The 22645-nt window shown below is 38.5% G+C and overlaps 2 protein-coding genes across 6 annotated transcripts in view; one reads left to right on the forward strand and one right to left on the reverse strand.

Moving 5' to 3' along the window:
- Nucleotides 1-22645, forward strand: part of HACD4 (3-hydroxyacyl-CoA dehydratase 4) — a 100297-nt gene that overhangs the window by 73865 nt on the left and 3787 nt on the right. Inside the window, exon 7 of one of the 2 annotated variants that reach the window (XM_067041426.1) lies at nucleotides 15143-15246. The exons of the other annotated variant lie outside the window; for it this stretch is intronic. Coding sequence (XP_066897527.1) covers nucleotides 15143-15159 — 17 coding nt within the window. The 3' untranslated portion in view covers nucleotides 15160-15246. Of the gene's footprint in view, nucleotides 1-15142; nucleotides 15247-22645 lie in introns of those variants that run through there. 2 annotated transcript variants of the gene reach the window in all.
- Nucleotides 1-22645, reverse strand: part of FOCAD (focadhesin) — a 326170-nt gene that overhangs the window by 14534 nt on the left and 288991 nt on the right. For all 4 annotated transcript variants that reach the window (XM_067041424.1, XM_059072504.2, XM_067041423.1 and 1 more), the window contains exons 36-39: nucleotides 6346-6474; nucleotides 4091-4206; nucleotides 1311-1571; nucleotides 242-331 (exon numbers count right to left, since the gene is read on the reverse strand). In XM_067041424.1, the coding sequence (XP_066897525.1) occupies nucleotides 242-331; nucleotides 1311-1571; nucleotides 4091-4206; nucleotides 6346-6474 (596 nt within the window). The remainder of the gene's footprint in view (nucleotides 1-241; nucleotides 332-1310; nucleotides 1572-4090; nucleotides 4207-6345; nucleotides 6475-22645) is intronic.

Below are 22645 nucleotides of genomic sequence, written 5' to 3' on the forward strand. Positions count from 1 at the left end.
CTTGACAAAGTGGGATTAATTAGGTTAAAAAGTTATTCATTCATCTATCCATTTATATACTACTACATATCCAACCATACTAGGCTGGACATGAGACCCCACAGTGAAAAAGATAGTTTCCTGAAATTAGCCAGTAACAAACAAATATGAAGCAAAGCTAGCTTCAGCCAAAAGGATACTATAATCATCTCAATTGTAATTTCCACCTCAATAATAAAAAACCACATAGATATGTTATTACCTCAGTAATCTGGGCAACCCGATTGGCTTCATCGTCTGTCATTTCCGAGAGGCATTTTGCTACACTGATATACAGCTCTAGGTCATTTCTCTGGTAAAGAAAAATCCAAAGCATGTCAAAATACAGTGTAAAATAACACGTATATTCTCAATGTTCTAACAGAATCATTAGATTTGCTTATCTCCACGAACAGCAGATGATGAGATTTTAATTTTAACCAAGCCAAAACTCGTGGCCAATTTTTATCATTTAAAAACCATCTTTCCTGTTATTGCGTGTATTTTGTTTGACTGTACTTTTTTCTCATCAGAACCCATCATTCCAAATGGATTTTTAACTTCTTTGTACAACTACATTTCAGCAGTCTGTTGGGGGAGAGGCAAGGCTAGTATTAAGTCACTTGATGTAAATAGTGGGTCGGACAATACGCCCAAGGACTCCCCAGGTATAAAGTATAAGGGTTTCTTTTTTTTTATTTTTAAAATTTATTTATTTATGCCTCCGTTGGGTCTTTCTTGCTGTGACAGGGCTTTCTCTAGTTGCAGCGAGCGGGGGCTACTCTTCATTACAGTGGCTTCTCTTGTTGCGGAGCACGGGCTCTAGGCACGTGGGCTTCAGTAGTTGTGGCTCACGGACTCCAGAGCACAGGCTCAGTGGTTGTGGCATAAGGGCTTAGTTGCTCCACGGCATGTGGGATCTTCCTGGACCAGAGCTTGAACCCATGTCCCCGGCCTTGGCAGGCAGATTCTTAACCACTGCACCACCAGGGAAGCCCAAGTGTAAGGATTTCTGAACGTGCTCATCTTCTACAGGCATTTGGTAAAAGCTCTAAGAGTAAACTTCCTGGTGCCGCACTGGTTAACCTGCTTCTGAGCGTGCTCAAAACTTTGGTTCTAAATATTCAACCTCAATTTAGATCTTGGAAGCAAACATTCTAAGTGAAGAATGTGGCTATTTCTTGCTAGCCTTCCCACCACATTCTTAAAACATATATCTCCCTACTTTGCCAAAAGGCTTTAAAAAATCCCAAACATAAATTGTCAGGAATGTAAATATTTTTGTTCCTCACCCGAATCTTATTTGGCAGAAGGTCAAAAATTTTCCCAGTAGCTTTGCTGAGCAGACTCCAGAGGTGGTAGGCAGGGCTGGGCTGTTTCATGGCCTGGCTCAGACCCTGTAAGGCACTCGGGCATAACTCAGGTTTGGAGAGTGGGGAAGCTGCTTTAAAAACTGGCACCATTAAGCTTTCAACGAAACCCACGATCTGTTCATCAGAGATGTGTTTTATCCACGAAGGCACAGATAACAGGAGGTATTTCTTGATATTTAGCTGAAAGCAAAACAGAAGAGGTCAGATGTAAACAGGCAAGTCTGGGTTTGTAATGCTCAAAACCTCTAGATCATCACCATGTTTGAAAGATAAAAGGTTCAGGTGAAAGATAAAAAGTTCAGGTTGTTCCTAGACCCTCATTTCCCCACAGCTTCATGGTCCAATGGACCACCGATGCATGTAATTTTAACGGCTGCGGTGACTTCTGATCCAGGGTGACTCGTGTGGATATATGGTGTCTGCCAATCCATCTGTGAACTACTCAGCTTAAACCTTGGATCTCTTCAGCGAGGGGAATAAAATGCTATTTCTAAAAGAACATGACAGTTGCTATTCAGTCTTAAAAGGTCACATTCTCCCGGAAGAAAAGCTCCTGAAGATGAAGGCTCAACTGCTGGAAATCAACTAAACAGAATATCTAATATTATTCATTTCTTCTTCTGAGGAAGAATAAAGAAATAATGAGGGGAACTGGCATTCTGGGACCATTTCTGAGCAAAGAAGAACCAGCCACGCATGTGGAACTGACCATAGCATCTTAGAGTTCAGGAGAGGTAAGAAGGGGCATAGTTAATGATAGCTGTGAGCCACAGACTTTGAGAAAGCAGGCTTCAAAAATTCTTAGAAACATTAAGTATGATACTAAAGGAGCAGCAAGTCTAAAAGTGCTTTAAAAAATAAAATCTGACAAAAACCAGTAAATTTCAAAAAAAGATCAATGTAGCTTCATGAGTTACAGAAGATTTCACGTTAAAAAACATGCCATTTCAGATCATTTTTTAAATGAGCGGTACATAATTTAAAAAATGAATTTACAAACTTAATTTGTTAATTAACAAAGATAATAAGAAAGGTTCCTAATCAAGGACAAATGCAAAAATAAAATAGGACAGATCTAAAAGAAATGGAAGGATAACTAAAACCTAGAAAAATGTCTGAGATCAAAAAAAACAGGCTGTTAGAATTATAGATGATTCAAAAAGAAGGAAGCATTAACAGAACAGTGTTCAAGACACAGGCTTTTGAGTCAGCTGGACTCTTCCATTTATTTGCTATGTAAATTTTGCGTAATCTCCATTTGCCTCAGTTTATCAACCTATAAAATGGAAATAAAATCTACTCAGAAGTGAAATAAGCCAAACACAAAAGATATAATACTGTATAATTCCATTCTAAAGAATTTCTAAAGTTTATATGAAATTTAAATTTATATGAAAGTTCTTTAAAGAAGGAAAAATTATAGAGACGAACAGTGGTAGCCTGAGTCTGAGATTGCGAGTGGGGATTAACTATAAGTAGGCACGATGGAACTTTTTGGTGTGATGGAAATATTATTGGTGATGGATGAAAATATATAAATGTACAAAGACTCATCAAATTATAACCTTAAAATAGCCATATTTTATGGAATATAAATTATAACTCAATAGAGCTGTAAAAAATGGCCTGTCAAGGTTGAAGAGAGATTAAATATGATGTCTGAAAGTACTCATTGAGTGCTTACCAGTAGCAGGTACATAACAAGTGCTCATTAAGTGGTAGCTAAATGGGAGCTGTTTGGAGCAGACAGGTAATAACAGCTGATGGAAAGGATGCAGACCTCAGTAACACTGACCTTCAATTAAAAAGAATCAGGAGATGTAGGAAAGCTTAAAAAAAAAGAAGTACAGAGTAGAGACTAAAGCGAAAAGACTGAGGAAATAATAAAATGGTTTTGCACTATCCTCAAAGATTTAAAGCCTCCTAGAATAGAATAATAACAAAGAGGAAATCATTTAGCTTATAATTAATTGGTAAACCTCTAAGGAATCATGGAATTTTTTTTTTTTTGGTCCTACCTTGAAATGTACCCCAAATTATACATCTTTACTAATTTCACATCTTTAAATAATCTCACCCTATTCTTCCTACCTACCCTTAGTCTATACCCTGGAAGGTGCTGGCCCCCTCTATCATAAATATCAGGCTAGATCACTTCTCCCTCAGCACTTTACTCAAGCTGAACACCATCGGCAGAGATGTTCTACTCTCTCCTCATACACCTTCCCACTTACATCCTCTTGTGTCTCTAACTTGATGCCTAATGAAATCCAACCAAGCCTTCAAGGCTCACCTTAATTGCTGCCTTTCTGTGAAAGGGAGGGATAATTTGTCCAGTGCATGTGGATTTGCCTTTCTTTTAATACCCGCTGAAACGACTGCATATCATATAAACAAACCCAGGTTCCAATAACTCTACAACTTTCTACCTGTATGGTCTTGAGAAAGGAATTTTAATATCTCTGATCATCACTGTCCCTTTTTCTTGTAATAAATGGTAGCTGAAAGCATGAATGGTGATGGCTATGGCAGAGTTCTGTCCCACAATTTTCCAATCTGCTGTCCAGCTATTGTCAAGCCCTCACTCTTTGTGAAATCCCATATGTCCACTCAACTTTGAGCTCACACACAAATGAAAGTTGATCTCCCCCAAAAGAACCATATCCTCCTGTTGCTCAACATCCTTAATTACTACATACACTCAGACCATGGATCAGTGGCGGCATCACCCATATTCCCAACAGTGCAGCTACATTCTGGGATGACTGAGCCTGGGTCACCATAATTTCAAGACACAGTTGCTGAATCTCTTCACCTGAAAGAGAAGAAAGGAAAAAAATATCTGTAATATAGCTGCTTCTCTTAACTCATATTCAGGCTTCAGTGTCTCAAATCAGACACCTAAAGGTAAAAGAACTTGTGTGTGATGTCTAAAGGTAATGGAACTTCAGCAAACCACAAAGTATTTCAAGAGACGTTTTTAGTTACAAAGCAAAAGAACGTACCCACTGTATCAGAGGCCTGAGTCTTGCAACTGGTAAGGATCTTGAAATAGCTCAGGAAAGTTCTCTTATGATGTCTAGACAAACCTAAACACTCAAATACTATTAAAAATTTGAGAAAATTCTAGCTAAAAATCTCTTATTTCTGTTTTTCTCTCTTCTCCATCTTACATTCAGCACATAGACAAATCTGGAAGGACTTAGAGATGTATCCATGTTCTCTAATGACCCAGTCTTTTTAAGCCTGATCCCAGTCGGCAGATGCATCTTCCCAACCAGACCTTTTCTTCTTTTTACTAAGGAGTTTTACTAAAACACCACCGTCTTCAACATAGCACACAAAAGCAGGGGAGGGGCAGGGGAACATATTTTTCTGGAAACATAGTATGATGAGAGCATATCTTATATAGGATTAGGTTCAAATGAAAGCATTCAAATGAAAATTGTGTTCAGTCAAAATAATCTTTGATTATCCCTTAAACTGTACATAAACTACAGTATACAAATCTTTTTGTATATCATATGTAAGTAAGCACCTACTGTAAAAGAGCACTCATGGCAAATACACATATACAATTTATAGCACTGTTAAAGTTGTTCTCCCTCTTTTTTTTTTTGTTTTTGTTTTTGGAGGTGGGGGGCAAATACATGCAGCTAAATCTGCCTATGCTGATACTCTAACTCCATAATAGAGGTTGCTGTGGACAAACTGAGGTGTGCATTCCCTTTGCATCTCACCACAAAGTACCTGTGGTAAACAGAATAATGGCCCCCAAAGATGCCTATATCTAATCCCTGGAACTTATGAATATGTTCTCTTGTATGGCAAAGGAACTTTGCAGATGTGATTAAGGTTAAAGACCTTGAGATAAGGAGATTATCCTCAATTATTCAAATAGACTCATTAATCACATGAATCCTTAAATATGGAAAACCTTTCCCGTCTTCAGAGAACCAGAAAGATGACAGCATGAGAGGTCTTCAGCCCTCTTGTTATTTGCTTTGAAGATGGAGAAAGGGGGCCACAAACCAAGGAGTATGGGCATCCTCTAGAAGCTGGAAAAGGAAGGGGAATGGATTCTCCCTGTCTTAGTCTGTTTGGACTGTTATAACAAAACACTACAGACTGGGTAGTTTATAGACAACAGGAATTTATTTCTCACAGTTCTGATGGCTGGAAGTCCAAGACCAGAGTGCCAACACGGTTGGGTTCCAGTGAAAGCCCTCTTCTAGGTTGCAGACTGCTGATTTCTTGCTGTGTCCTCACACTGTGGAAGGGACTGGGGAGCTCTGTGGGGCCTCTTTTATAAGGGCATTAATCCCATTCATGAGGGCTCCACCCTCATTACCTAATCACCCCCAAAGGCCCCACCCTCTAATACCATCACATTGAGGTTTAGGTTCTCAACATATGAATTTTCAGGGAACACAAACATTCAGGCCACATCACTCCCCGGGGCAACTAGGAAGGAATGCTGTTCTGCTGATATCTTGATCTTAGCCCAGTAAGAACCATGTTGGACTTCTGACCTACAGAACTATAAGATAATAAATTTGTGTTGCTTCAAGCCACTAAGTCTGTGGTAGTTTGTTACAGCAGTAATAGAAAACATCCCATAGGGCATTTCCTTGAAACCTGGAGTTCTGAAAATGCAGCTTGCTAACCAACCATCAAACCAGGCTTTCTGGGACCTGCACCACACACCCAGCAACATGCCTCAGTCGAGTATTGTTCTGATGAGTGCATCTTGGTCTGTGTCTTCAAACCTCCTCCCCCTCCCCCTCAGCTATTTAGAAAGTGACTCAATGAAAGTAACCCAGCTGTCCCATCCAAGAAGCCAAACCTCAAGTACCCAGACGTCCATCCCGTCACTACCAATTGTGACACACAATTTTCTATTCAGGTCACATCCTAAAAGCAGAGTCTGAAGACCTAAAAACATGATATTTACCAAAGTTTAGCCTCATAAGTGGAGAGAGGAGTGCAGCCCAGTTCACAGGAGGATACTGGTAGCTTTCTCCAACAGTTGCTATGGGTTTCATCACAACTTTGAGAAGGGAAGGAGGCACAGATTCAGGACCTGCAACAGAAAGGAAAAAAATAATAGAACACCTCAATAGCATCATGAAACTGGAACATGCCAACTTTCCCTCCTTTCTACTAGTTTCAAAGGATTTGGTATCACAGCTTCAATTGTGTTCAACCTTTCAGTTCTCTGCCCTTAAAGTCAACTCCATTTGCTAGAAACTTTGCTCCCTCTCTTCTTCTCTCTCTTATTTGTCTCCAGTCTTTCCCTCTTGTCTGGATACGAATATTCCACATTGCTACTTAACTCTCTTCCATGCTCTCTCATGTCTTTTTTTGTGTGTGTGTGTGGTACGCAGGCCTCTCACGGTTGTGGCCTCTCCCGTTGCGGAGCACAGGCTCTGGACGCGCAGGCTCAGCGGCCATGGCTCACGGGCCCAGCCGCTTTGCGGCATGGGGGATCTTCCCGGACCGGGGAACGAACCCGCGTCCCCTGCGTCAGCAGGCGGACTCTCAACCACTGCGCCACCAGGGAAGCCCTCTCTCATGTCTTTTCATCGAGCTTCCTACAAAGAGTAACTTTACATTATTGCCTTATTGCTCACTCACTCCTTAATCCATTTCTAGAAGAGGAGACAATTACTACCACTCAGGTCCATCTCCTTCTCAGAATTGTTTACCTTCAGTCCCTGGGGCTCTAAATGGTACATTCTGTCCCATGTGATCCCTGCTTCTTCTTCTCCTCAGCCTCTGCCATGGCTGACTGCTCCACAGGTGAGCACCGGATGTAACAGCTAATCCACAGGTTAACCAGCTATCTGTGACATAGCACTGCATTCTTTTCATTTTTTTTTCAGGTGGGAGGTAATTTGAAATTGAAAAAATGAGACACTCTAGCAGTTCTGAGTGCAGCGGTAAGGTTAAGCCAGGGTTGGAGTAGCCATTGAGGGCCATATAGAAGTGAAGTTACAAGGAGGTCAGAAATGATGTATGAAAACGTAGTGGACCAAGAAGGAGAAGTAACTGCAGCAGCAGGATCAACATAAGCAGCAGAAGGGAAATCAGCATTAGCAGAAAGAGAAGCAGAATCAGCAAAAGGAAATGCATCAGCAGGAAAAGGAAAAGCAGGGGTGGAATCAGCAGATAAAGCAGCAGCAGACACCGAAACAGGGGAAAGCAGAGATGGGGGAAGAGTCAGCAAAGGGAAAAACAGCTGCAGAAAGGAGAAGCACAGGAAAAGGGGAAACACAGGAAAAAGGAGAAGCACAGGAAAAAAAGGAGAAGCAGAAGCAGAATCAGCAGACCCTAAAAAGCGGGGAAGCAGAAGAGGGGGCAGAGTCAGCAAAAGGAAAAACAGCTGCAGAAAGGAGAAGCATGGGAAAAGGAGAAGCAGGGAAAGAAAAAGTAGCAGAATCATCAGACCCTGAAAAGTGGGGAAGCAGAAGGAAAAATAGCTGCAGAAAGGAGAAGCATGGGAGAAGGAGAAGCACAGGAAAAAAGAAGCAGAAGCAGGAAAAGCAGCTGACCTGGAGACCCTGAAAAGTGCAGAAGCAGAAGTAGGGGCAGAGTCAGCAAAAGAAAAAACAGCTGCAGAAATAAGAAGCATGGAAAAAGGAGAAGCACAGGAGAAAGGAGAAGCAGAGTCAGAAAAAGTAGTAGAAAAGTAGAAGAATCAGCAGATGCTGAAAACAGGGAAGGAGAAGTGGAGAGTCAGCAAAAGGAAAAACAGCTGCAGAAAGGAGAAGCACGTGAAAAGGAGAAGCAGAGGCAGAAAAAGCAGCAGAATCTGCAGACCCTGAAAAGTGGGGAAGCAGGAGTGGGGGCAGGGTCAGCAAAAGGAAAAATAGCCACAGAAAGGAGAAGCAGAGGCAGAAAACGTAACAGAATCAGCAGACTCTGAAAAAGGGAGAAGCAGAGGGAGGTCAGAGTCAGCAAAAGGAAAAGCAGCTACAAAAAGGAGAAGCATAGGAAAAAGGAGAAGCACATGCAGAGTCAGCAAGAAAAGTAGAACAATTAGTAGAAGTTGAAAAACCGGGAGAAGCAGAAGCATAGTCAATAAAAGGTCAAACAAGTCAAGAAAGGAGAAGCATAGGGAAAGGGAAAAGGAGAAACATATAAAAATGAGGAAAGAGTTTGAAGACATTTTCCCAAAGATGGTACACAAATGGCAACAAAGATATGAAAAGATGTTCAACATTACTAATCATCAGAGAAATGCAAATCAAAACCACAATAAGGGCTTCCCTGGTGGCGCAGTGGTTGAGTATCTGCCTGCCGATGCAGGGGACACGGGTTCATGCCCCGGTCCGGGAAGATCCCACATGCCACGCAGTGGCTAGGCCCGTGAGCCATGGCCGCTAAGCCTGCGTGTCCAGAGCCTGTGCTCTGCAACGGGAGAGGCCACAACAGTGAGAGGCCCGCGTACTGCAAAAAAAAAAAGAAAACAAAACCACAATAAGATATCACCTCATAGCCATTAGGATGGCTACTATTAAAAAAAAAAAAAAAGAATAGAAAAAAATAAGTGTTGGTGAGGATGTAGAGAAATTGGAACCCTTGTGAACTTCTGGTGGGATTATAAAATAGAAGAACTGTTATGGAGAACAGTATGATGACTCCTCAAAAAATTAAAAATAGACCTACCTTATGACCTAGCAATCCCACTTCCAAAAGAACTGAAAGTAGAGTTTCGAAGAGATGTTTGCATTCCCATGTTTGTAGCAGTACTGGTGGTTTTTTTTGACAGTAAAACAGTTACTTTATGTTTTATTTTTTTGTTTGTTTTCAAAATTATATAATAATTTATGCACATAGTTCAAAAAGCAGAAAAATCATTTATTTTTTAGGCAAATGCAGATTATAACTCTCCACTCTACTACACCTTATTTTTCGCACTTATTGATGTGTCTTAGAGTCCTTCCCTATTAGTACCTTTTTTTTATACAGCAGGTATATTAGTCCTCAATTATTAGTTATTATTATTAGTTATTATTAGTCATCAATTATTATTTATTAGTCATCAATTTAATACACATCAGTGTATACACATCAATCTCAATCACCCAATTCATACCACCACCACCACCACCCCTCCTCCACTTTCCCCCCTTGGTGTCCGTCCATACGTTTGTTCTCTACATCTGTGTTTCCATTTCTGCCTTGCAAACTTGTTCATCTGTACCATTTTTCTAGGTTCCACATATATGTGTTAATACACGATATTTGTTTTTCTCTTTCTGAATTACTTCACTCTGTATGACAGTCTCTAAATCCATCCATGTCTCAACAAATGACCCAATTTTGTTCCTTTTTATGGCTGAGTAATATTCCATTATATATATGTACCACAACTTCTTTATCCATTCGTCTGTTGATCAGCATTTAGGTTGCTTCCATGACCTGGCTATTGTAAATAGTGCTGCAATGAACATTGGGGTGGATGTGTCTTTTTGAATTGTGGTTTTCTCTGGGTATATGCCCGGTACTGGGATTGCTGGGCCATATGGTAATTCTATTTTTAGTTTTTTAAGGAACCTCCATACTGTTCTCCATAGTGGATGTTACCAGTTTCCATTCCTACCAGTGGTGCAAGAGGGTTCCCTTTTCTCCACACCCTCTCCAGCATTTGTTGTTTGTAGATTTTCTGATGATGCCCATTCTAACTGGTGTGAGGTGATACCTCATTGTAGTTTTGATTTACATTTCTCTAATAATTAATGATGTTGAGCAGCTTTTCATGTGCTTCTTGGCCAACTGTATGTCTTCTTTGGAGAAATGTCTATTTAGGTCTTCTGCCCATTTTTGGATTGGGTTGTTTGTTCTTTTTAATATTGAGTTGCATGAGCTGTTTATATATTTTGGAGATTAATCCTTTGTCCGCTGATTTGTTTGCAAATATTTTCTCCCATTCTGAGGGTTGTCTTTTCGTCTTGTTTATAGTTTCCTTTGCTGTGCAAAAGCTTTTAAGTTTCATTAGGTCCCATTTGTTTATTTTTGTTTTTATTTCCATTACTCTAGAAGGTGGATCAGAAAAGATCTTGCTGTGATTTATGACAAAGAGTGTTCTTCCTATGTTTTCCTCTAAGAGTTTTATAGTCTCTGGTCTTACATTTAGGTCTCGAATCCATTTTGAGTTTATTTTGTGTATGGTGTTAGGGAGTGTTCTAATTTCATTCTTTTACATGTAGCTGTCCAGTTTTCTCAGCACCACTTACCGAAGAGACTGTCTTTTCTCCATTGTATATCCTTGCCTCCTTTATCATAGATTAGTTGACCATAAGTGCATGGGTTTACCTCTGGGCTTTCTATCTTGTTCCATTAATCTATGTTTCTGTTTTTGTGCCAGTACCATATTGTCTTGTTTACTGTAGCTTTGTAGCATAGTCTGAAGTCAGGGAGTCTGATTCCTCCAGCTCCATTTTTTTCCCGCAAGACTGCTTTGGCTATTCGGGGATCTTTTGTGTCTCCATACAAATTTTTTTGTTCTAGTTCTGTAAAAAGTGCCACTGGTAATTTGATAGGGATTGCATTGAATCTGTAGATTGCTTTGGGTAGTATAGTCGTTTTCACAATATTGATTCTTCCAATCCAAGAACATGGTATATCTCTCCATCTGTTGGTATCATCTATAATTTCTTTCATCAGTGTCTTATAGTTTTCTGCATACAGGTCTTTTGTCTCCCTAGGTAGGATTATTCCTAGGTATTTTATTCTTTTTGTGCAGTGGTAAATGGGAGTGTTTCCTTAATTTCTCTTTCAGATTTTTCATCCTTAGTGTATAGGAATGCAAGAGATTTCTGTGCATTAATTTTGTATCCTGCAACGTTACCAAATTCATTGATTAGCTCTAGTAGATTTTTGGTGGCATCTTTAGGATTCTCTATGTATAGTATCATGTCATCTGCAAACAGTGACAGTTTTACTTCTTCTTTTCCAATTTGTATTCCTTTTATTTCTTTTTCTTCTCTGATTGCCGAGGCTAGGACTTCTAAACCTATGGTGAATAATAGCATTGTGGACATCCTTGTCTTGTTCCTGATCTTAGAGGAAATGCTTTCAGTTTTTCACCATTGAGAATGATGTTTGCTGTGGGTTTGTCATATATGGCCTTTATTATGTTGAGGTAGGTTCCCTCTATGCCCACTTTCTAGAGAGTTTTTATCATAAATCGGTTTTGAATTTTGTCAAAAGCTTTTTCTGCATCTATTGAGATGATCATATGGTTTTTATTCTTCAATTTGTTAATATGGTGTATCACATTGATTGATTTGCATATATTGAAGCATCCTTGCATCACTGGGATAAATCCCACTTGATCATGGTATATGGTCCTTTTAATGTGCTGCTGGATTCTGCTTGCTAGCATTTTGTTGAGGATTTTTGCATCTATATTCATCAGTGATATTGGTCTGTAATTTTCTTTTTTTGTTGTATCTTTGTCTGGTTTTGGTATCACAGTGATGGTGGCCTCACAGAATGAGTTTTGGAGTGTTCCTTCCTCTGCAATTTTTTGGAAGAGTTTGAGAAGGATGGGTGTTAGCTCTTCTCTAAATGTTTTATAGAATTCAACTGTGAAGCCATCTGGTCCTGGACTTTTGTTTGTTGGAAGATTTTTAATCACAGTTTCAATTTTATTCCTTGTGATTGGTCTGTTCATATTTTCTATTTCTTCCTGTTTCAGTCTTGGAAGGTTATACCTTTCTAAGAATTTGTCCATTTCTTCCAGGTTGTCCATTTTATTGGCATAGAGTTTCTTGTAGTAGTCTCTTAGGATGCTTTGTATTTCTGCGGTGTCTGTTGTAACTTCTCCTTTTTCATTTCTAATTTTTTTGATTTGAGTCCTCTCCCTCTTTTTCTCAACGAGTCTGGCTAATGGTTTATCAATTTTGTTTATCTTCTCAAAAAAACAGCTTTTAGTTTTATTGTTCTTTGCTATTGTTTTCTTTATTTCTATTTCATTTATTTCTGCTCTGATCTTTATGATTTCTTTCCTTCTGCTAACTTTGGGTTTGGTTTGTTCTTCTTTCTCTAGTTCCTTTAGGTGTAAGGTTAGATTATTTATTTGAGATTTTTCTTGAGGTAGGCTTGTATAGCTATAAACTTCCCTCTTAGAACTACTTTTGCTGCATCCCACAGGTTTTGGATTGTCGTGTTTTCATTGTCATTTGTCTCTAGGTATTTTTTTTATTTACTCTTTGATTCCTTCAGTGATCTCTTGGTTATTTAGTAATGAAGTGTTTAGGGTCCATGTGTTTGTGTTTTTTACTTTTCCCCTGTAATTCATTACTAATCTCATAGCATTGTGGTCAGAAAAGATGCTTGATATGATTTTAATTTTCTTAAATTTACTGAGGCTTGATTTGTGACCCAAGATGTGATCTATCCTGGAGAATGTTGCGTGCACACTTGAGAAGAAACTGTAATCTGCTGTTTTGGATGGAATGTCCTATAAATATCAATTAAATCTATCTGGTCTATTGTGTGATTTAAAGCTTCTGTTTTCTTATTTATTTTCATTTTGGATGATCTGTCCATTGGTGTAAGTGAGGTGTTAAAGTCCCCCACTATTACTGTGTTACTGTTGATTTCCTCTTTTACAGCTGTTAGCAGTTGCCTTATGTATTGTTGGGTGCATATATATTTATAATTGTTATATCTTCTTCTTGGATTGATCCCTTGATCAGTATGTAGTGTCCTTCCTTGTCTCTTGTAACATTCTTTATTTTAAAGTCTATTTTATCTGATATGAGTATTGCTACTCCAGCTTTCTTTTGACTTCCATTTGCATGGAATATCTTTTTCCATCCCCTCACTTTCAGTCTGTCCGTGTCCCTAGGTCTGAAGTGGGTCTCTTGTAGACAGCATATATATGGGTCTTGTTTTTGTATCCATTCAGCCAGTCTGTGTCTTTTGGTGGGAGCATTTAATCCATTTACATTTAAGGTAATTATCAATATGTATGTTCCTATTAGCATTTACTCAATTGTTTCAGGTTTGTTGTTGTAGGTCTTTTCCTTCTCTTGTGTTTCTTGCCTAGAGAAGTTGCTTTAGCATTTGTTGTAAAGGTGGTTTGGCGGTGCTGAACCCTCTCAGCTTTTGCTTGTCTGTAAAGCTTTTGATTCCTCCATCGAATCTGAATGAGATCTTTACTGGGTAATCTTGGTTGTAGGTTCTTCCCTTTCATCACTTTAAGTATATCATGCCACTCCCTTCTGGCTTGTAGAGTTTCTGCTGAGAAATCAGCTGTTAACCTTATGGGAGTTCCCTTGTATGTTATTTGTCATTTTTCCCTTGCTGCTTTCAATAATTTTTCTTTGTCTTTAATTTTTGCCAATTTGATTACTATGTGTCTCACTGCGTTTCTCCTTTGGTTTATCCTGTATGGGACTCTCTGGGCGTCCTGGACTTGGGTGGCTATTTCCTTTCCCATGTTAGGGAAGTTTTCGACTATAATTTCTTCAAATATTTTCTCGGGTCCTTTCTCTCTCTCTTCTCCTTCTGGGACCCCTATAATGTGAATGTTGTTGCATTTAATGTTGTCCCAGAGGTCTCTTAGGCTGTCTTCGTTTCTTTTCATTCTTTTCTCTTTATTCTGTTCTGCAGCAGTGAATTCCACCATTGTGTCTTCCAGGTCACTTATCCATTCTTCTCAGTTATTCTGCTATTGATTCCTTCTAGTGTAGTTTTAATTTCAGTTATTGTATTGTTTATCTCTGTTTGTCCTTTAATTCTTCTAGGTCTTTGTTAAATATTTGTTACATCTTCTTGATATTTGCCGCCATTGTTTTTCTGAGGTCCTGGATCATCTTCACTATCATTATTCTGAATTCTTTTTCTGGAAGGTTGCCTATCTCCACTTCATTTTGTTGTTTTTCTGGGGTTTTATCTTGTTCCTTCATCTGGAAGGATGAAGGATCTAGCCCTCTGCCTTTTCATCTTGTCTATCTTTCTGTGAATGTGGTTTTTGTTCCACAGGCTGCAGGATTGTAGTTCTCTTTGCTTCTGCTCTCTGCCCTCTGGTGGATGAGGCTATCTAAGAGGCTTGTGCAGGTTTCCTGATGGGAGAGACTGGTGGTGGGTAGAGCTGGGTGTTGCTCTGGTGGGCAGAGCTCAGTAAAACTTTAATCCACTTGACTGCTGATGGGCAGGGCTGGGTTCCTTCCCTGTTGGTTGTTTGGCCTGAGGCAACCCGACACTGGAGCCTACCTGGGCTCTTCGATGGAACTAATGGCAGACTCTGGGAGGGCTCACGCCAAGGAGTACTTCCCAGAACTTCTGCTGCCAGTGGCCTTGTCCCCGCAGTGAGCCACAGCCCCCAGTGCACCCCCCCACCTCTGCAGGTGACCCTCCAACACTAGCAGGTAGGTCTGGTTCAGTCTCCCCTGGGGTGACTGCTCCTTCCCCTGGGTCCTGATGCGCACACTACTTTGTGTGTACCCTCCAAGAGTGGAGTCTCTGTTTCCCCCAGTCCTGTCGAAGTCCTGCAAACAAATCCCACTAGACTTCAAAGTCTGAGTCTCTAGGAATTCCTCCTCCTGTTGCTGGACACCCAGGTTGGGAAGCCTGACATGGGGCTCAGAACCTTCACTCCAGTGGGTGGACTTCTGTGGTATAAGTGTTCACCAGTCTGTGAGTCACCCACCCAGCATTATGGGATTTGATTTTGCTGTGATTGTGCCCCTCCTACTGTCTCATTGTGGCTTCTCCTTTGTCTTTGGATATAGGGTATCTTTTTTGGTGAGTTCCAGTGTCTTCCTGTTCCAGTGTCTTCCTGTCCTTCCAATAGAAGGACGTGAGAGCACCTCCTTCTACTCTGCCATCTTGGTTCAGCTCCTCTGTAGCAGTAGTATTCAAAATAGTCAAGAGCAACCCAAATGTCCATTGATGGATAGATAAACAAAATGTGATATATACATAGAATGGAACAGTATTCAACTTTAAAAAGAAAAGAAATCCTGTTATATGCTACACGTCCTCAACCTTGAGGACACTATGCTAGGTGAAATAAACCAGTCATAAAAAGACAAATACTGTATGATTCCACTTATATCTGGCATCTAAAATAGTCAAATTAATAGATATGGAAAGTAGAATCATGGTTACCACGGGTCAGGGAAGGGAAAAAGGGTAGGTATTATTGCTTAGTGGGTACAAAGTTTCAGTTTTGCAAGATGAAAAAGTTCCGGAGATTAGTTTCATAATGATGTGAATATACTTAACACTATATAAATGTATACTTAAAAATGGTTATGATGGCAAATTTTATGTTATATCTTTTTTATAATTTAAAAAAAAGTTTTTAAAAAAGGAGAGACTTTTGGTTTCCAGTTCTTCATGTAAGGAGCTTGGAAGTTACCACTCTGGTATAAAAGTAAAAAGCTGAACAGACTGAAGAATCAACAATTCTTCTTGGATCCTTAAGCAAGGGAAGAACACAGGGCAAACTGCTGCCTCCAAGACTAGAGAGACAGACACATGAATACAGGGAGTCATGGCTTATCAGAGCAGAGACTCATGAGTGGATGCTGCAGGAACAGTGCTGGGGTAAGAAAATCTGAACTACAATTGATGCAATGCTGGATGCTCTGTGTGGACAGATCTATGCCCACAAATGTGATAACCTAGATGAAATGAACCAATTCTTTGAAAGACACAATCTGCCAAAATTCATACAAGAAGATACAGACAATCTGAATAGAACTACATCTATTTAAAAGCTGAATCAATAATTAATAACCTTCCAAAAGAGAAAGCAACAGGCCCAGATGGGTTCACTGGTGAACTCTACCAAACATTTAAAGAAGAAATTATACCAATTCTCTTTAATCTCTTTCAGAAGATAAAAGCAGAGGGAATACTACCTAACTCATTCCATGAGGATGGCATTACCCTAATAGCAAAATCAGACTAAGACATAAGAAAACTACAGATATTTCTTACTAATATAGATGCAAAAAATCTTCAAGAAAATATTAGCAAATTAAATCCAACAATGTATAAAAAGAATTATACACCACAACCAAGTAGAACTTATCCCAGGTATGCAAGACTGCTTCAACATTTGAAAATCAATTAATGTAATCTATCACATCAGTAGGCTAAAGAAGAAAAATCATATGAATATATATCAATAAATGCAGAAAAAGCATTTGACAAAATCCAACACCCATTCATGATAAAAACTCTCAGTAAACTAGGAATAGAGGGGAACTTCATCAACTAGATAAAGCATATCTATTTCAAAAACAGCTAACATCATACTTATTCATGAAAAACTAGAATTAGGAACAAGGCAAGGATGTCTCTTCTCACCATGGCATTTCAATATTATATTGGAAGACGTAGCTTACACAATAAGACAAAAAAATTAAATAACAGGTATACTGATTGGGAAGGAAGATGCAAGTAACTAAGATTAGCAATGAAAGTGATGACATTTCTATCAACCTTACAGAAATAAAAAGGATTATAAGAGAAAACTATGAAAAAGTTGTGTGCAACAAATTGGATAATCTAGATGAAATGGACAAATTCCTAACAACACACAAATTACCAAAACCGACTCAAGAACAAATAGAAAATATGAACAGACCTATAACAAGTAAAGAGACTGAATCACTAATCAAAGACCACCCAAAAAAGAAAAGTTCAGAACCAGATGGTTTCCCTGGTAAATTCTACCAAACACTTAAAGAAGAATTAAGACCAATCCTTCTCAGTTTCTTCCAAAAAACAGAAGAGGAGGGAATACTTCTTAGCTCATTCTATGGGAACAGCATTAGCCTGATACCAGAGCTAGACAAAGGCAACACAATGAAAGAAAACTACAAACCACTCATTGTTACGTATATAGATGCGTAAATTCTAAACAAAACACTAGTAAACTGAATCCAAGGGCATATTAAAAGGATTATACATGATGACCATGCAGGATTTATCCCAGGAATAAAAGCGTTATACAACATAAGAAAATCAATCAGTGTAATATATACCACATTAACAGAATGAAGGGAGGAAAACATATGATCATCTCAATTGACACAGAGAGTTTTTGATAACATCCAACATTCTTTCATGACAAAAATATACTCAGAAAATTAGGAATAGAATGGAATTATCTTAATATGATAAAGCACATTTGTGAAGAAACCCACAGTGAAAATCATACTCAATGGTGCAAGACTGTAATCTTTTCCTCTACAACGAGGAACAAGAGGAGGATGCTCACTGTCTCCACTTTGTATTGGATGTTCTAGCCAGAGCCATTAGGCAAGAAAAAGAAATAAAAGGCATCCAGATTGGAAAGGAAAAAGTAAAGCTATCTCTATTTGCAGATGACATGATCCTATACATAGAAAAAGAGAAGTTAGTAAAGTTACAGGGTATAAGATCAACAAGCAAAAATCAGTTGTGTTTCTATATCCCAGCAATTAATAATCTGAAAAGGAAATTAAGAAACAATTCCACATGCAATAGTACCCAAAAGAATAAAATATCGGAAAATAAATTTAACCAAGGTAAAAGACACATACACTGAAAGTACAAAACATTGCTGAAAGAAGTCAAAGAAAATCTAAATAAATGGAAAGACATCTTGAGTTCATGGATTGGAATATTTAATATTGTTAAGATGATACTACTCAAAGCTATCTACAGACTCAACACAATACCTATCAAAATTTCAACAACCTTTTTTGCAGAAATGGAAAAGTTGATTCTCAAATTTATATGAAATTGCAAGGGGGCCCAAATAGTCAAAACAATCTTGAAAAAGGAAAATTTAAAGGACTCACACATACCAATTTCAAAACTTACTACAGAGCTACAATAATCAAAACAGTGTGGTACTGGCAAATATACGGATAGACATATAACAAATGGAATAGAATGGGAAGGCCAGAAATAAACCCAAACATTTATGGTCAATTGCTTTCTAACAAGGGTCCTAAGACCACTCCATAGGAGAAAGAAGTGTCTCTTCAACAAATGGTGCTGGGACAACTAGGTAGCCAGGTGTCAATAATGAAGCTGGATCCCTACCTAACACCACATACAAAACTTAACTTAAAATGTGTCAATGACAATATAAGAATTAAACTGTAAAACTCTTAGAAGAAAACATAGAGGTAAGTCTTCATGACCTTTGATTTGGCAATGGATTCTTAGGTATGACCAAAAATATGAGCAACAAAAGGAAAAAAGATGAATTGGACTTTGTCAGTGTTAAAAACTTGTGTGTCTAAGGATATTATCAACAAATTGATAAGACAACCTAGAGAATGCAAGAAAAAATTTGCAAATTGTATGTATGATAAGGGTCCAGTATCCAGAATACACAAATAATTCTTACAATTCGACAACAAAAAGACAATCTAATTTTTTAAATGATCAAAGGACTTGAACAGATAATTCTCCAAAGAAGATATACCAACAAGTAGTTGAAGATGCTTGACCTCATTAGTCATTAGGGAAACACAAATCAAAACCAAGTGATCACTTCACATTCAATAGGATGATAATAATGATAATGAGAATAATAATAATGGAGAAAGAACAAATGTTTGCAAGGATGTGGAGGAATTGGAACCCTCATACATTGCTAGTAGGAATATAAAATGGTGCAGCCACTGTGGAAAAACAGTTTGGCAGTTCCTCAAAAAATTATACAGAATTACTATATGACTGAGCAATACCACCCCTAGATACATACCCAAAAGAACTGAAAACTGGTATTCAAACAAAAATTTGTACACAAATCTCCATAGCAGCACCACTCACAACGGCCAAAAGGTAGAAACAACCCAAATGCCCATCAGCTGATGAATGGATAAATAAAATGCATATCCATGCACTGGAATATTATTCAGTCATAAAAAAGGAACTAAATATTGATACTTGCCACAACATGGATAAACGTTGACAACATTATGCTAAGCGAAAGAAGCCATTCACAAAAGGCCATATGGTGTATGATGCCATTTAAATGAAATATGCAGAATAGGCAAATCCACAGAGACAGAAAGCAGATTTTGGCTCTTAGGGGCTAGGGGAAATGGGGGAATGGAAGCAACTGCTCAGGGAGTACAAGGTTTCCTTTTGGGCTGATGAAAATGTTCTGGAACTAGACAGTGGCCTAATATTGTGAATGTGCTAAATGCCACTGAATTGTACACTTTAAAATGGTTAAAATGATAAATTTTATGTTATGTGTATTTTACCACACACACACACACACACACACACACACACACACAAGAAGAAGAGAAAGGGATGAAGCAGTCTTTGATAAGAAGAGCAGAATCCATGGAAGAGATCAATACAGTGCAGCCCTGGGCAGGTAGACAGAAAGCAAGATAAAGTCTTGATGCCTGGTATCTTTCTGCTCCTGATACTCTGAGGGTTGAGAATAGTTTCTCGTCCTTAGATTTCTAGGAAACCTATGAATCCTTGCAGTAAATACTGAGTCACTTGAAGCGAGTCATTGTTTTCTGTAATAAAAAGCACACTAACATAATTGCTATCACTGCCTAAGCTCATTTACTCATAGTTTTACAGACTACTTATGCGTTGATGACTAGTAAACCCATACTTCTAATGCAGGCTTTTCTCTGATGTTTCTACAGCTATCTCAAGAATCAGCATATTTTCTTAGGTAGCCACCAACAAACCTACCTCCGTACCTTTGCCTCTGCCAACTTGGGAAAGTATAATAAAACTAGTTGTGTGCCTTCTAGTGCTGTTTCTCTCCCCTCCAACCAACACTTTTTTGCTTTTTGAAAATGTTAAAAGCTCAACACACTTGCCACTCTTCTATGCTGTGTTACCAGTAACTGAAGCTTTATTTCTATTCCACCTTGTGATGTAGTACTAGGAGTATCGGAAATATTATCAGGGAGTTAACCATTGCTATTACAAGTAGAAGAATTTCTGACCAAAAAAGTAAATATGTTCATAAACACATTCATTTATTCAACTGAGTATCTATTAGCTACCAGACAGTGAAGACAGTGTTGAACAGGGCAGAAGAGGTCACCATGCTCAAGGAGCTTATACTCTAGTGACAGGACAAACAGACAAGGAAAAATCAGGTGTGATAAAACCAAAAATGCTGTGATAGGAATTAACTGGTTGGGTATTCACATAACTCTATACTGATTATCCACATGTGGCAGCTGTCCACACCCAAAGCTGGCTGCAAATTGGAGTCTTTGATTTCACAAAACAACAATGACAACAAAATTTAAGCTGCTCTTGGGGGGCCTTTTGGCTCACGATTCATAGAAATAGCCTAATGAACTGGCAGATAGTATAGTAAATATCTGGACATAGAATTACTCTTCACTGGGCTTCCCTGGTGGTGCAGTGGTTAAGAATCCACTTGCCAATGCAGGGGACACGGGTTCGAGCCCTGGCCCGGGAAGATCCCACATGCAATGGAGCAACTAAGCCTGTGCACCACAACTACTGAGCCTGTGCTCTACAGCTCACGAGCCACTACTGAAGCCTGTGTGCCTAAAGCTTGGGCTCCACAATAAGAGAAGCCACTGCAATGAGAAGCCCTCACACTGCAATGAAGACCCAACACAGCCAAAAATAAATAAATAAAATAAATTTATAAAAATAATGTTCTATATTCTAGAAATGCCATTACCAGGTAGGAAAAGCTTATTATTCTTAAAAAAAAAAAAAGAATTACTCTTCACTCCTATTAAGGACATAAATCCAATTCTATATTAGAAATCTTTAATTCATAAGCAGATTTCTATTAAATTTTTTTCTCAGATCAAGTGTTTTTAAAACTATATAAAATTATATTCCAGGTCCTTCTATAGAATTCACTACAGAAAACTTGCAGTTTCCAGAGGATCTAGAGAATCAGGAAAGACATTCAACCTGTCCTCTAATACCAGGACCCAATGTAAAATATGGCCATTTTCTAGATCCTTTATTGCTTAGACAACAAGCTCTCTCTTGACAGGACAACAGAATTTTCACCAGTAACTGCACTTTACTATCTAAACACTTTACATGTTGCTTCCATACTCTTTAGAACTGACCTAATTAATATACAAGCAAGTGTCAGAAACAAGGAGAACTTGTAAAATGGAGCACAGTGGTGAAAATTAAGTAAGTGCTATAATGCAATACATTTTCCACTTTTTTAAAAAGCAGAGAATCAGTATGGACTAGCATAGCTAGAATCACACAAAATTTTCCATTATATTTGCAGGGAACTAATTCTGAAACTAACTGGAATGAAAGAAATTATAGCAGCTGTTAGGAATGGAGAAAATACCTGGTAGTCCTAAGCATTTGCGTGGAGGTATGGAGAAAGAGGGAGTCCCAAAATGGGAGAACAGAGTCATATGGTTCCCTCCCCAGAGATCTTTAGCATTGGACACAAGAATCCAAATCTAGGCTATGGGAATAATCAGTTCCCTTATTACAGTGCTCTTTCACCCAAGTGCCTTAGACAAAAAGAAATACTGGAATGCTTTATAGACAATGGATTTGGAACTGAGAAGACCTAACAGTACTTGTTAAAAGGATCCAGATGTTTTAAAATCTGGGTACAAAGTTGCTTTAAATCCCTCATCCAGGTGACAGCCTCAAAGAACCCTAATATAAATGGCATATCCGAACATAATGCATTACAACAGGACCCATTATCACACATACTCTGGCTACACAAAGGATCAGATCTCAGTGCCACAATGCACATGTGTAACCCCTACAGGAAAAGTCTGGTAACAAGTAGGCTAACAGCCACTGGTGTGTCTGTTCCCCATCATCAGCATGTCGCTTGTATGGTGTGGATATGTCTTTACCTTCTCCATCATTAGCATTGTTTAGAAGCAATATATATATGTATATACACATATATAATATATATATATTATATGATTACACACACACACACACACACACACATATATATGTTTAAAGTGGTAGATCAACAAATACTTGAAAACTATTATATGCCAAGTACTCTGTACTAAGCATTTAGGATAAAACCCACATGTTCTTCCTGCCCTTGAGGAAATTACAGTCTAATGGGAAAGACAGACTTTAAACAAAGAATCACAAATAATTAAGCAAATAATTACACATATGTAAAGTACTATGAAAAACATAAATTATCACATAAGAAATCTATACTAATCTGGGAACATCAGGGAATCCTGTCTTATCCTCCACTGAGGAAAGGATGTTTAAAACAAGATGGA

Source organism: Kogia breviceps, chromosome 8 (assembly GCF_026419965.1).
Source record: "Kogia breviceps isolate mKogBre1 chromosome 8, mKogBre1 haplotype 1, whole genome shotgun sequence".
Taxonomy (NCBI): Eukaryota; Metazoa; Chordata; class Mammalia; order Artiodactyla; family Physeteridae; genus Kogia; species Kogia breviceps.